Genomic DNA, 14,531 nt, shown 5'->3' on the forward strand with positions numbered 1-14,531 from the left:
GAGAGAAATGGGGCATGGGCACCTCAATGCCCTCACGTTGGAGCACACAGGCTCAAAAAAAGTAATTAATTCACGATCATTCATAGCCTTGTGCCACTAACTTAAATCTTTCTCCTTAGAAGGGGAGAGGAGTTGGCCTAACGGCTAGGGCGCTCGACCTCGGACCTGGAGGAACTGGGTTCGAGTCTCGGTAACGACGCCAAACATCCTGTGATTCTGGGCAAATCACTTAATCTCCCCGTGCCTAACAAAAAATGAATGTGTGTCCTCATGTAACGTAACTGGTGCTATGTAAAGCGCTCTGATACCCCGTTCGGGTCTAGTTCGCGCTATATAAAACTCTGCAAAAAAAAAAGAAAAAAAAGGGTTTTTGAGTGCGTTGTCATTGTCAGTTAGTTGGGCTCAAATTGCTCCTATTTATGGTTAGAGAAAGGTTTAGAGACCATATAAAATTCATTGCAAGTATTTTGAGGTCTCCACCACAATACTAAGAAGAACTGGAAGACCCCAGGCAGAATATGATAAATGAATGACATGGTCATATAGCTCTAAGATATCACTTAGGCATAATCTGCCTATTTGTACCCATCTTTAACTTTAGTCGCTGAAATCGTGGAATACTGTAATGGCCTTAGAGTATGATATAAGCATATAGTCACATGGAGACATGTCCAGATTTATAGGGTAAGCACACACATTTTCCTGCTAACATCCAGACACATTGTGCAATTTACAGGCACACGCCATGTCCGCTTTGAATATCGGTGACAGAATGTATGGGCAATCTTGCCATCCGAATTACCTAATAAATGGACAGCATCTGTACCTACACAGCTCTGTACTCTGATAGAGGAGTAGTTTCCTTGGAAGGCTTTCACACTCTAGGGTTTGAAACCTTTTATTGGACTAACTGAAAATAAAATGTATTATTCGGACAATATATCTCTTTGTATTTTCATTGGCTCCTTTATCAGATGGTATTGGTGCAATAGTCAGGATATAACGCTGTTTAGGAACATTGCTTTCTGACATGTAGAAAAAAAACTATGTTTGCTCACTATGTTGTTATATCAGAGGCTTTAAGTAACATATGTAGGGCAGGGTGGTACTGTTGCTGAATATGATCACTCAAGACAATTCTAAATGTTGACGACTGCTTGAAACTTCGCAGAAAATAAATACATTCGACATACTAACAAGAAGCAGATAATTAAACAAAAGCACACTTCATCACAGAGAATGGCAAGCAAAGCATTGCTTCAAACACGTGAACCATAATAAATTATCAGACAAAAGGGCAGTAAGGGTCATGGACACAGGCAAAAGGGAACCACACCTAGTGGAAGTGACAACTCTCCCCATCAGGGATCACCAGCTCACCCTCTGAGTCTATCTCCCAAATAAGGAAGATAATGGGATGGTCCATGACCTGCCCCTAGGGACTACTTACCCTTAAGGCCATATTGGACACCCCTGTAGAGGACCCATCCAGTGGGTGGTTTCTTTAGACAGACAGAGTCCCCCTGCTTATCTTCTAACTGGGACTACTCAAACCAATGGGGTTGGAAATTGGGAGCCCTAGGCCACTACTCTCCAGTTTCTCAGTTGGGGCATTGGAACCTTTACATCCCCCCTATTGTGGGACTTGCTGGGTCATCTTTACCCCCCATTCTGCTGGGGAGCACGTGAAGCAGACATCTTGGGGTCCCTCCCAGATACCTCCTTGGACATTCTAGTGCAAACCTCGAGGTCCACCTCCTTAACAAGCTTCCTGGGTAGGTCAGGGTGTGAAATTTGGTTCCGCTCACAGAGTTTGTGGAGTTTTTCTCACTCCACATAGTGCTCAGAGTTGAGAAAAACTCAGCGAAGCAGAGTGGAGTTTTTTCCTCACTCTGCAATGTTAACTTGGCGATCGCAAGCAAAGAAAAATCTTACTCCAGACCACCTCCCAGTGAGATTTCTCGTTGCAGGTAGTTGCCTTTGGTCGCTACCACTCATGTTCAGAAACCTTTCATTCACGTTGAGGAAGTAGCAGAAAGAAGCAACACCCTCTTGAGCTGCATGTGGTGATGTTTGCGCTGATTTTACTGAGCTGGGCAAACAGCTGGCACTAAAAACCAGCATGAACAGCGCAGCGTAATGTACTTCTTCGCTCCCGGAACTCCACGTAGCACGGCAGAGATTTTTGGTCACTTGGCCCAGGTCTATTCCTGCGGTCAGTCAGCTTACTGTCAACTAGGTGCTGGCACAACTCTGTAATACAGATACTGAGCATGTGCTCTCTCATGATTAAATTGTACAACCCAACATAATCATTAGCATTTTTGCCCCGCACACAACCATTCAGTGCCTTACTGGAGTAGTCAACAAAATCAAAACAGGATTGGTTGGGGAGCTTCTGGCTGTCCCTGAATCCTTGGTGATAATTCTTAGGGCTCAGCCCAAATTTAGTAATTCAAAAGGCCTTAATAGAGGTATGCTTGGTTTAGTCCCTTACATCTATTGTAAGAAGTGTGCCCCTCCCCAAAATAGGCATGTGTTTCCACATACCCCCTCCCCAGTGCTCCTGTGAAACCCTGTACACCATCAGTGCAACTTCATAAGCAGAAAAACATTTATCAATGTCATCATACCTCACATAACTGGGCACCAAATCCTTGGGCATGCAAACCCTTTTTTCTCCATCAGGTACTGCATGTATGCTGCCACCATCATTGTTTTAATCTGCCTCTGTGGCTTGATATCCAACTCCTTCAGACTCAGATAATGAGCCAGTAAAAGTTTCTTCTCTGCTAAGGCTTTCCCTGCCTTGGCCTTCTTTGTCTCCAAGGCCCTTTCAGCCATTTTCTACTCATCCTCCGTTTTTTAATTTGGTCATCTGTAGCTTGAATTCTCTCTCCTCCCACCTCTCCCCTAGTTCCGCAGGGAATAGGCATTGGGAAGAGAGAACTCAAATTCAGGGATTTCACCCTCAGCCACTGCAGGTGGTTCCTCAAAAGAGGCATTCTCAGGTTCCCCAAATCCACCATTCTCTGCAGAGCATCTTTTGTAATCATACCGTGGCACTCTTGGCAGGAAGCTCCATCCCTTTGCAAAAGTAGTTAAGTTCAGCCACTGTGTAGACTTCCAAGGTAGCCCGCTCAAATTCCATGTTTCCAGCTATAGAACCAGAAGCCAGAGACATGATTATAACGTAAATTTTAAAAATGCCAATCTGGGAAAAACTTTACATTTGAAATGGTCTTGGATGTAGATTGTGGATGGGTAGTGTACACCATGTTACTTCATGTCACTGCACAAACACAAGTCCTATCCTTACCGCTGATCACCAGTGTTAGTAATTGGGTTGTTGGTTGTCTGGGGTATGAACGCTAGGCTAGCAGCAGCTACAATCATAGCCGGTAAGAGGCAGGCAAACCCTAAATTAGCCTGTGCTCATCCTCTCGGAACTTGATTTAGAGCAGTCAGGCTTAACTTCAGAGGCAAAATGTAAGCTGTTTGTGCATCACTTCAAACAGGAAACTAGTAAAAACACCACACACATAGATTCCACCCCAGGTTAGAAAAATGTAATAAATAACACTAGACCAAAAGGACAACAATTCAATAAGCAGAACTTGATATATGAATTTTTAAAGAATAAACTGTAAAATAGCACTCAGAAGCAATAAGCGCTTACATGGAATATCTGATCGTGCTGAACCGGGACAAAGTTTTAGGTTCAGGCCAACTGCAATGGAGCACGGGCCAGATACAGGGACCCAGTGAGGCCTGAAGAACAAAAGTAACTTGATCCAGGCTAAGTCGAAAAAGATGCAGGATGCCATCAATGTCGATCCTCACAATGACGTAGATGCACTGTTCTGGTCTTTGCAACAGCAATGATGTGTCTGCTCCAATGAGCACAGGGACTTTGATATGGAGTTCACGGCATCATCATCGAGGCAGGTGTCAACATGAATGTGAGGACTTCACTTAGCAGAGCATTGCGCTGATGTGGTTCTGAAGGCCGGGGGAGAAGAGGCTTCGAGGCACACAAATGCAGCAATGCATCGGTTCTAGTCCACGCAACAGGGGCTACTCCAGTTCCGATCCATGCAGGAGCGAAGATGAGTCGGTGCTGACCACAAAAATATGGTGATGCACTGGTTCTGTCTCTGCAGTGGCTGTGATGCGTTAGTGCTTCTGAGCAAGCACCATAGACCTCACTTCCAAGGTCCAGGACTGGGGTGGCAACACTTGGCTGGGCAGACTCACAGATGGCAGAATCCAGGTGCAGAATCAGGGTGGTTTGAAGTCTTTTAAGTCCCTGGGATTTCAGATCAGGAGGCCAGCCAGCTAGCCCTTGGAGTCACTCTGACGCCCTTTGATTGATCACCCGGACCTGCTGCTCTGCGCTCTGTGCTGCCTCGTTGGTATTTAGCGCCGCCTGCCCCCTCCATCTGCTTCTGTGCCCGCTGTTTCTCCTTTTGCCCCCTTCTGTGTCCCTGTCCCTTGCCTGCTGTGACCCCCGCCGCTGCTGATTTCCCCGCCGCTGATTCCCCTGCGGCCCCGCCCCCTGCTTTCCCATTCACCACCCCGCACCTGCCTCCCAGCTGCTCCTCACTCCCACTTCCCCTCATATGGAGGCCGCAAAGCGGTAGAGAGAGCAACCTTTGACCCTGTCACCAGGCAGGTCGCTCCCCTCGCCGCCACGCAGCCCCCTGTGGGACCGGTACCGCGCTGCCACTGCCGCCCTTTTATTGATTGCCCGGACCTGCTGCTCTGCGCTCTGTGCTGCCTCGTTGGCATTTAGCGCCGTCTGCCCCCTCCATCTGCTTCTGCGCTCGCTGTTTCTCCTTTTTTCCTCATATGGAGGCCGCAAAGTGGGCGTGCAGCAGACACGCGCAGCAGGCGCGCAGCGGGCACGCCATTGGTGCGCTGAAGGCGCGCCAAAGGCAAGCCCATCTGCGCCCGTCCGCGCCTGGACCGCGCCCAGTGCCATAACCCCTGGACCCCGCGAACGCCACAACACCAGACTCCACTATGACGCCAGCACCCTCCACGTACTCAACGCCGGCCAAAACCACACCTGCTTCCAAGCTGCCCCGAAGCGGACTCACGGACCTTTCTCCTGTCACACCTGCAACTTCACCTGCGACCAAACCACCAAACCTCCAAGGACCAGACCCTACACCTCCGCTGCATACTCCTCAACACCCGCTCCACACGCAAACATGCCGTCGAGCTCTGGGATCTGCTCGACACCTCCGCCCTTGACGTGGCCTTCCTGACGAGACCCGGTGGAATGACTCCTTGGTGCCCGACATCGCCATAGCCATCCCAGACGGCTACAAGATCACCCAAAGGGATTGTGCCAACAGATTTGTAGGAGGAATAGCCATCATCCACAAGTCCACCCAAAAGGTCGCCACCCACGCAGACCACACCCTCAACTCCGCCGAACACCTGCACTTCCGGATACACACTGACCCCACCTCCACCCTCAGAGGAACACTCAGCTACAGACCACCCGGACCCCGAGCACAATTCAGCGACTCCATCGCCGACCTCGCCAGCACCCACGCACTCGCCTCCACGGACTACATCCTCCTCGGGGACCTGAATTTCCACCTCGAGAACAACAACGACGCCAACTCCGCCACCCTGATCGACAACATCACCAACCTCGGCCTCAGACAACTCGTCGCCGCACCCACTCACGCAGCTGGCCACACACTGGACCCCATCTTCTCCACAGGCACCCACGTCGCCTTCAACCACACCACCGAACTCCACTGGACCGACCACCGTTGCATCCATTTCATCTTCAACAAACCAACCACGCACCACCGCACCCAACAGCTGCCTCGCCGCTGCTGGAGCAAAGTCACCGAAGACCAGCTGATCACCACCCTTGCCCAGAACCCATCCACCGATCCCACCAACCCAGACGCCGCAGCCCACAACCTCAGGCAGTGGGACGACTGCGCCAACACCAACGTAAACAACGGCGAGACATGCAAGGTCATGAACTCCATCCACTCAGGATCTCCGTCAGACCCGTGCCCAAACCACGTATTCAACAAAGAAGACGCGGCATCGCACCCCAACTACGGAAGGTCATCAACATCTCCTTCGAAACAGCGACATTCCTGGAAAGCTGGAAACACGCCGAAATCAACGCCCTCCTCAAGAAACCCAAGCCGGACTCCAAGGACCTCAAGAACTTCAGGCCCATCTCCCTGCTCCTGTTCCCGGCGAAGGTCATCAAGAAAATCGTCAACATGCAACTGGCCCACCACCTGGAAGACAACAACATTTTGGACCCGTCCCAGTCCAGGTTCAGATGAAACCACATCACCTAGACAGCCCTCATCGCCACTACAGACGACATCAGGCGCCAACTAGACTACGGCGAAACATCAGCCCTCATCCTCCTGGACCTGTCAACCGCCTTCAACACAGTCTGCCATTGCACTCTAAAGACACGCCTCCTAGAAGCTGGAATTCAAGAGAAGGCCCTAGACTGGACAACGTCCTTCCTCTCCGGCAGAACCCAGAGTGTTCGCCTCCCGCCCTTCCGATCCGAGGCCACCAACAACATCTGCGGCGTCCCCCAGGGCTCATCCCACAGCCCGACGCTGTTTAATATCTACATGGCCCCCCTCGCACAAGTAGCCCACCAACACGACCTCAACATCATCTCCTACGCTGACACCCAGCTCAGGGAATGAAGGCCGTCGCCGACTGGATGAAGAACAGCCGACTGAAGCTAAACTCGGACAAGACAGAGGTACTCTTCCTCGGCCCCACCCCCTCAGCCTGGGACGACTCCTGGTGGCCGACCACACTGGGAACTGCACCGGCTCCCACCGACCATGCACGCAACCTAGGATTCATCCTCGACTCCTCCCTTTCCATGTCTAAACAGGTCAATGCTGTCACCTCCTGCTACAACACCCTCCGCATGCTCCGCAGGTTCTACAAGTGGATCCCGACCGAAACAAGAAGAACGGTGACACAGGCCCTCCTCAGCAGCAGACTGGACTACGGCAACGCACTCTACGCAGGAATCCCAGCCAAACACATGCGACGACTACAACGCATCTAAAACGCCTCCGCCTGACTAATCGTCAACGTCCCCTGCCACAATCACCTCACCCCCCACTTGAGAGACCTACACTGGCTCCCCGTTGACAAGAGGATCACCTTCAAGCTCCTCACCCACGCACACAAGGCACTCCACAACACCAGACCAGCCTACCTGAACAGCAGACTCAACTTCTACTCCCCCACCCGACAGCTCCGCTACGCCAGCCTCACTGCTGTCCCCAGCATCCTACGAACGACCTCCGGCGGCAGACCCTTCTCCCACCTCGCCGCCAAGACCTGGAATACTCTCCCTACCCACCTAGGGCAGACCCAAGACCTGCTCGCCTTCAGAAGGCTCCTCAAGACCTGACTCTTCGAGCAGTAGCAGCTCCCCCTCCCCCAGCGCCTTGAGACCCTCACGGGTGAGTAGCGTGCTTTACAAGTACTCTGATTGATTGATTGGGTTGCTGGTCAAGTCCTTCTCACCCATGCAGGGGAACACCAGGTAGCAGGGTAGCACAGAAAGGTAGGGTTCCAGCTAATCAGCAGTCCAGCAGAATGGCAGTCCTTCAGCAGCACAGCAGTTCTTCTTCTTGGCAGTCTTTACTGGTCCAGAAGTGTACTGAAGTGGTGGTGTATGAAGTCCAGTACTTCTACCTAGGTGTGCCTTTAAATTGGGGAAGACTTTAAAGACAGGTCTTTGAAGTGCACAGAGGTCCTCCCTTCCTGCCCTGGCTCCTGACTCTCTACAGGGGGGTATACAGCCCTTTGTGTGGGGACAATACATAGCCTTTTCAGGTGTAAGTGAGGCTGGCTCAAGATCCTCACTCCTTTCCTCCCAGGGTGGCCAGGCAGATATTGTATCCACCAGAAAAAGCATTACCGAAGGTAAGTAACTTGTTCTTCTGATGGATACATCTGCCAGTGGATTCCTCACCTTGTGAATAGAGTCCCACAGCAGTCCCCACTCCCGGAGGAGGGTGTCCACTCTCCTATACCAGAAAATCCTAGAGGACAGAACGCGCAAAGTGGCCGTCCCTCCTCACTTCAGAATCTAAGCAGTAATGCTTCGCGAAAGTGTGGAGGGAAGCCCAAGTCGCAGCTCTACAAATGTCCTCTACAGGTAAACCCCTAGACAAAGCAGATGTAGAAGACTTTGCTCTAGTGGAGTGAGCTTTTATACCCTCTGGAGGCTCCTTACCCGCCAGGGAGTAGCGGATCTTGATGCATAGTATAATCCATATTGAAAGTGTGCGCTTGTGCAGAGCTCTTCCTTTTCTGCAGCCAGCAAATCCAACAAAGAGCTGGTCATCCACTCGATAGACTCTTGTCCTATCAAGATAAAAGCTCACCCCCCTCTTAGATGGTGAAGTCTCTCCTCCTCCTTGGAAGGGTGAGGGGGAGGATAGAAGGTAGGTAGGGTAATGGAATGTCCTAGATGGAAGGGAGTTACCACCTTAGGCAGAAAAGCAGCCCTGGTCCTAAGAACCATTCGTTCAGCATGAATGGTCAAGAATGGGGGCTTTGAACTAAGAGCTTGAAGCTCACTTACCCTCCTTGCCGAGGTAATTGCAACCAGGAAAACCATCTTAAAATATAAAAGTCTCACAGCACACTTGTGCAAAGGTTCGAAAGGAGAACCCATCAGAAAAGTAAGCACAAGATTCAAGTCCCATTGAGGCAAAATAAAGGGAGTAGGAGGAAATTTATTTGTAAGACCCTTTAAAAGCCTTAGAACCACAGGAGACTTAAATAAGAACGGCTGATCTGGCAGGCAGAGAAAAGCCAACAAGGCCGAAAGATAACCTTTGACCGTAGCCACAGCAAACCCTTGCTGATCCAAAGTAAGTCCAAACTGAAGAACATCAGACAACCGAGCCTTCAAAGGATCAATGGACTTCTCCCTACACCAAGTAACAAATTTAGACCATCTATAAGAATAGATAAACTTGGTGGAATCACGCCCGGCCGATAGAATGACATCCACCACATCATGTGGGAGAGAAAAGGAATTCAGGTTGCCACGTTCAATCTCCAGGCATGAAGGTGTAAGGTCTGGAGGTGGGGTTGTAGAACCTGCCCCTCCATCTGAGAGAGGAGATCTGCCCTGAAAGGGAGACGGAGCGGCTTGGCACGAGGAGAGGTGGAGAAGATCTGTGTACCACACCCTTCTTGGCCAATCCGGGGCGATCAAAATAACTTGGGCCCGGTCTTGGCGAATCTTCCTCAGAACCCGAGGAATCAAGGGTATGGGAGGAAACGCGTAAAGGAGTTGTGAGTTCCAACTCAACTGAAACGCGTCCCCCAAGGCTTCCTGCATCAGAAACTGGAGACTGCAGAATGACGGGCAGTGAGCATTCTCGTGAGTGGCGAACAGGTCCACCCGAGGAGTTCCCCATGTCCGAAAGACATGACGAACTACCTCTGGATGAAGCCTCCACTCATGGTCGGCTGAGAACTGCCGACTGAGACTTCCTGTACGCACGTTCAGAACTCCGGCCAGATGATTTGCCATCAGACAAATTTGATGATCCTGACCCAGGACCAGAGATGCAGAGCCTCTCTGCAGAGACACTGCGACCCTACTCCTCCCTGCTTGTTGACATACCACATCGCGGTGGTGTTGTCCGTCAGGACCTGAACCGACCGACCGCGAAGGGAAGGGAGGAAGGCCTTGAGCGCCAGACGTATCACCCGCAACTCTAGAAGGTTGATGTGAAGCAACCTTTCCTCTGGAGACCTAAGACCCTTGATCTCCAGATCCCCCAGATGAGCACCCCACCCTAGAGTGGATGCATCCGTTATCACTATGGCAACCGATGGAGGCAGATGGAAGGGCTTTCCTTGAGACAGATTGCCCTCCACGCTCCACCAAGACAGATCCGCTGCAGTTTCTCTGGAGATTCTGATGGACTCCCTGAGATCTCCGTTGTGTTGATACCACTGCCTGCGGAGGCACCACTGGAGTGCCCTCATGTGCCAGCGTGCATGGTTGACCAGCAGAATGCAGGAAGCCATCAGACCGACTTGAACGACCGCTCCATTGTAAACTAAAGGAATCATTTCCTGTATGTCGCGAATCCTTTGAGGAGGAGGGAATGCCCGACACACAGTTGTATCCAGTACAGCACCTATGAACAGGTTGCGCTGGGAGCGCACCAGGTGAGATTTGGGCACATTTATCGAAAAACCCAATCTGAACAACAACTGAGTTGTCACTTGCAGATGATGGAGCACCTTCTCTGGAGATTCTGCCTTGATCAGCCAATCGTCCAGATAAGGGAAAACTGGTATCCCTATCTTCTGAGATGTGCCCCCACCACAGCCATCACCTTGGTGAAGACTCGAGGTGCAGTAGTAAGACCAAACGGAAGGACCGCAAACTGATAATGCTGCGATCCCACCATAAAACAGAGATACTTCCTGTGCGACTTCAGGATTGGGATGTGGAAATATGCATCCTGCAAGTCGATCGACACCATCCAATCTTCTTCCAGCAGTGCTTGAAGAACCTGCGCAAGGGTGAGCATCTTGAACTTCTCCTGCTTCAGGTAGAGGTTCAAGATCCTGAGATCCAGGATTGGACAAAGTCTGCCATCCTTCTTGGGGATCAGGAAATACCGGGAGTAGCATCCCTGACCCCTTTCTTGCTCCGGAACCACCTCTATTGCACCCTTTCTCAACAATGCCAGGACTTCTTCCTGCAAAAGTAGCAGGTGGTCCTCTGAGCAAAACCCTTGACAAGGAGGGTAATTCGGAGGGAATTCCCGAAAGGGAAGTGCATACCCATTCTCCACGAGATTGAGAACCCAAAGGTCCGACGTGACCGATTCCCAATCCCGTAGAAAATAGGTAAGCCGACCCCCTATTGGACCCGCATGATCGGGAATGGCGGATCTGGGGCTGCTTTGCTGTGGTAGGAGGGGGAGGGTAGAGGAAGAGGAAGAGGAAGAGGAGGAGGAGACCTGACGTCCTCGAGGACGAGCTCTTTGTCTGCCCCTGTATGATTTATACAACGGATTTTGTTGCTGCTACTGTTGCTGTGATTGCTTGTAGGGACGAAAAGAAGATCTTCCAAAGCCCCTATATCTTTTGCCCACAGATCCTCTAATTTGCAAACCTAAAGATCTGGCTGTTGCCCTGCTGTCCTTGAACCTCTCCAATGCAGCATCAGCCTTTTTACCAAAAAGGCCTGAACCGTCAAAGGGCAAATCCATTAAAGCAGCCTGAACATCTGCAGAGAACTCAGAAGTCTTTAACTAGGCAGGTCTTCTGGTGGCAATCGAAGAGCCCATGACTCTAGCAACTGAGTCAGCTGTGTCCATTCCGCTCTGTATGACCTGCCGAGCAGCAGCAGGCGTGTCACTAACCACCTCATTAAAAAAAATTCTGTCCTCTTCAGGAAGTTTTGGAGACAATTGCTTTACAGTATCCATCAGGGCATGGATATAATGGCCCAGTAGGCAAGTGGCATTTGTAGATTTAAGGGCCATGCTACCTGATAAAGACACTTTTTGGCACATTGGTCCTGCTTCTTGGAGTCCTTATCACCAGGCACGTGGGTAAAAGCACCTTCAGATTTTTTAGAGCAGGCAGCTTGCACCACTAAACTCTCCGGCAAGGGATGAGTGGACAAAAATTCAGGGTCAGCAGGAGCCACTCAATAACGTCTTGCAACGGCCTTAGAAACTGCAGGAGCCGTAAGAGGCCTACTCCACACCTCCAAGATAGGATCCGTCAGAGCATCAGTAAAAGGAAGTATAGGCTCAGCAACAGATGATGGAGAATGGAGGACTTCAGTCAGAATGTTCGATTTATACTCAGCAGTGGGCAAAGTCAAATTCAGTAGATCCGCAGCCTTTTTAATAACCACATAGTATGGAGCCACATCCTTAGAAGGAGCATCCGACACTGAGGCTAATTCCCAATCAGGAGACAGCTCTAGTTCACTTGCCTCTCTTAAATCATCAAAATAATCATCCGGATCCTGAAGCTCACCCTCTTCATACTCAGCTTCCCTTTGACTCTGCTGCTCCAAAAGGTGCTGGGCTTCACACCTCGACCTCTCCTTCCGAAGCGACGTAGACGGATCCGGAATCGACTCCGAAGGCGCCGGAACCGGCATAGAACGTGGAGCAGGAGCCGGCGTCGAACTTCGAGTTGGAAGATCTCGAGGTCGGTCCGGAGCCGGTGAAGCCGTAAACGGCGCCGATGACCTCGGCGGCGCCGAGAGATGCCAAGGTGGGGTCGGCGCCAGCAAAAACGGCATGAACAGCGCCGGAGCATAAGATTGGGGAACACCCAAATTGTATGCCAATGGACCCAGGGGACCAGCCGGTGCTCCAGAGGGGTACATGGCTCTTGCATAAACACCATACATGGCATTTAAAAAATGCGAAGGGTCCTGTCCTGGACCCGGAAAAGGAGGATACGACCCCACCGGCTGCTCCTGGGGAGGCTGCACCGGAATCAATTCCTCTTGTTCCTCGGGCTGGTGAACCGGAGTCGCCGAGTCCTGAGGAACAGGAACCTCTTCCTCTTCATGTCCCGGAGACTGATATGGAGCCGGAGAAGGATTCGACACCGGAGTTGGTGATTTTTCCGGCGACTCCAATGGTACTGTCTCACCTTCAGGATTTCGAACCGAAGAGGGAGAAACCATGTCCTTACGATGACGTCTACTAGACGACTTCGCTTTCGAATCCGATGACTTCACTTTCGAATCCGACTCCTTTCCCGAATGGTGCCTTGATCCATGCTTCCTCTTCTTATGTTTTTTCTTCGATGATCTGGAAGCATGACCCGAAGTCGACTTCGAAGCTGACCTCGACAGGGACCTCGACCTCGATCTCGACTTCGAGCACCTCGATCTCGATCTCAAACTCTTCTTGGTCTCTTTACCTTTTAACTTGGCAACCAGGAGTTTAGCCTCACGTTCACAAAGAGCCTTCCGGTTTATTTTCAAACAGGATCGACAACCTTGGACGTCGTGATCTGAACTCAGACACCATAAACATTCATCATGCGGATCTGTGATGGACATCATTTTTCCGCATTCTTCACACAGCTTAAAACCAGTCTTCTTAGACGACATCACGACAGAAGACAGCGACACTGGAAAGATACAGAAATCCTTCAAAAGCAACAAAGTTACTATAAACGAAACAGAAGATCGCTCGAAACCGTTAGGGTCGACGACGCGGAAAAAAGGGAACTGCTGACATCACGCCGACGTAGGCCTATTATGGGGTCGGTGACATCAGCAGAGTCGCGCGCGATGCCGTGCTCCTGTGACGTCGTCCACGCCGGTGCGCTACAGAAGAATTTTCCGAACGTTGCTGACGTAGGGGGATATTCACAAGGTGAGGAATCCACTGGCAGATGTATCCATCAGAAAATCCCCATTTTCCTAGCACTCCTCTTGGTGTCTCCTGCATTTACTACTAAGTTGTAAGCTCAAATGCACAGAGATGTCCGCATAGAAAAGGTAGGAGAGGTGGAAGCAGATATCACCACCCGCAGGTTTATCAACTGCATTTTGTAGTACAAAGGTAGCACTACTTTAGTACTTCTATACATACTACAAAATGCAGTTTGTGAATTGGGCCCTGCATCAGCAATCCTAGACCCAGAATTACCAATACCACCACAGTGTAGAGGTACAGGAATACTACAGTATTAAGAGTTATTGCCTTGCTGAATGGGGCAGAGGCACAGATTTCAATATTGTAGAAGGTGCAGTGGTACTGGGACCCAAAATTTTGAAGAGCCATATGGCTGTATTTTCCTGTGCAATTGTGGCTAGGAGGACCAGCACTGTTACATGTATGACGGCCCATAGCACCCTTACTATGCCACTAGAATGGGGAATAACTCCAGGGATCGATGTGTGTAGACTGATTCCCACAGGTTTTCCCTCACTCACAGCCTTTTGCCCCATACACATTTTGCCAGCTTTTTCATGGAAAAATGTTGGCAGGTAAAGGACTGAAGTGTAGTATTCCTGCACTACTCAGATTTTCAACTTGGTTTAGCCCAAACTGAGATCATCATAATTTGAATAATAAGAGCCTTTCCACTTTGAGAGTTACTTAGTGCAGGAAGTCATCCAACAGTAAACTTTGGAATCACTAGCATACTTGCACACAGACGCCCATATTGAGTCTATTAATTACTGTGATTCATTCAAAGGTTTTTACCAATGCCTTACTATGGAATACTCATAGCAAAGGATATTGCATATGTTCAGATGAAAGATAAATTGATAAACAGCTTACACACATTTATTTTTGCAAGTAGAACAAGACACAACACAAAGTGATAGGGAAGTTGATATTATCTGATGCAATTCAGATAGAGGGCTATAGAATCAGTACATTTGGAGATCAAATATCATTCACTATTGGCACAACTAGAAAAGCTACTTAAGGGCTTATTTGCATATTTAGCAAGGATGA

At 50.1% G+C, this 14,531-nt stretch overlaps 1 protein-coding gene across 1 annotated transcript in view; it reads right to left on the minus strand.

The window, feature by feature from the left end:
- The window catches only part of PTPRQ (protein tyrosine phosphatase receptor type Q), a 1,500,794-nt gene that overhangs the window by 878,645 nt on the left and 607,618 nt on the right, over positions 1–14,531 (minus strand). The window contains exons 21-22 of the mRNA XM_078647981.1: positions 12,515–13,207; positions 2,970–3,159 (exon numbers count right to left, since the gene is read on the minus strand). Coding sequence (XP_078504107.1) covers positions 2,970–3,159; positions 12,515–13,207 — 883 coding nt within the window. The remainder of the gene's footprint in view (positions 1–2,969; positions 3,160–12,514; positions 13,208–14,531) is intronic.

The sequence above is a fragment of the Lissotriton helveticus genome, chromosome 1_1 (genome assembly GCF_964261635.1).
Source record: "Lissotriton helveticus chromosome 1_1, aLisHel1.1, whole genome shotgun sequence".
NCBI classification, from domain to species: domain Eukaryota; kingdom Metazoa; phylum Chordata; class Amphibia; order Caudata; family Salamandridae; genus Lissotriton; species Lissotriton helveticus.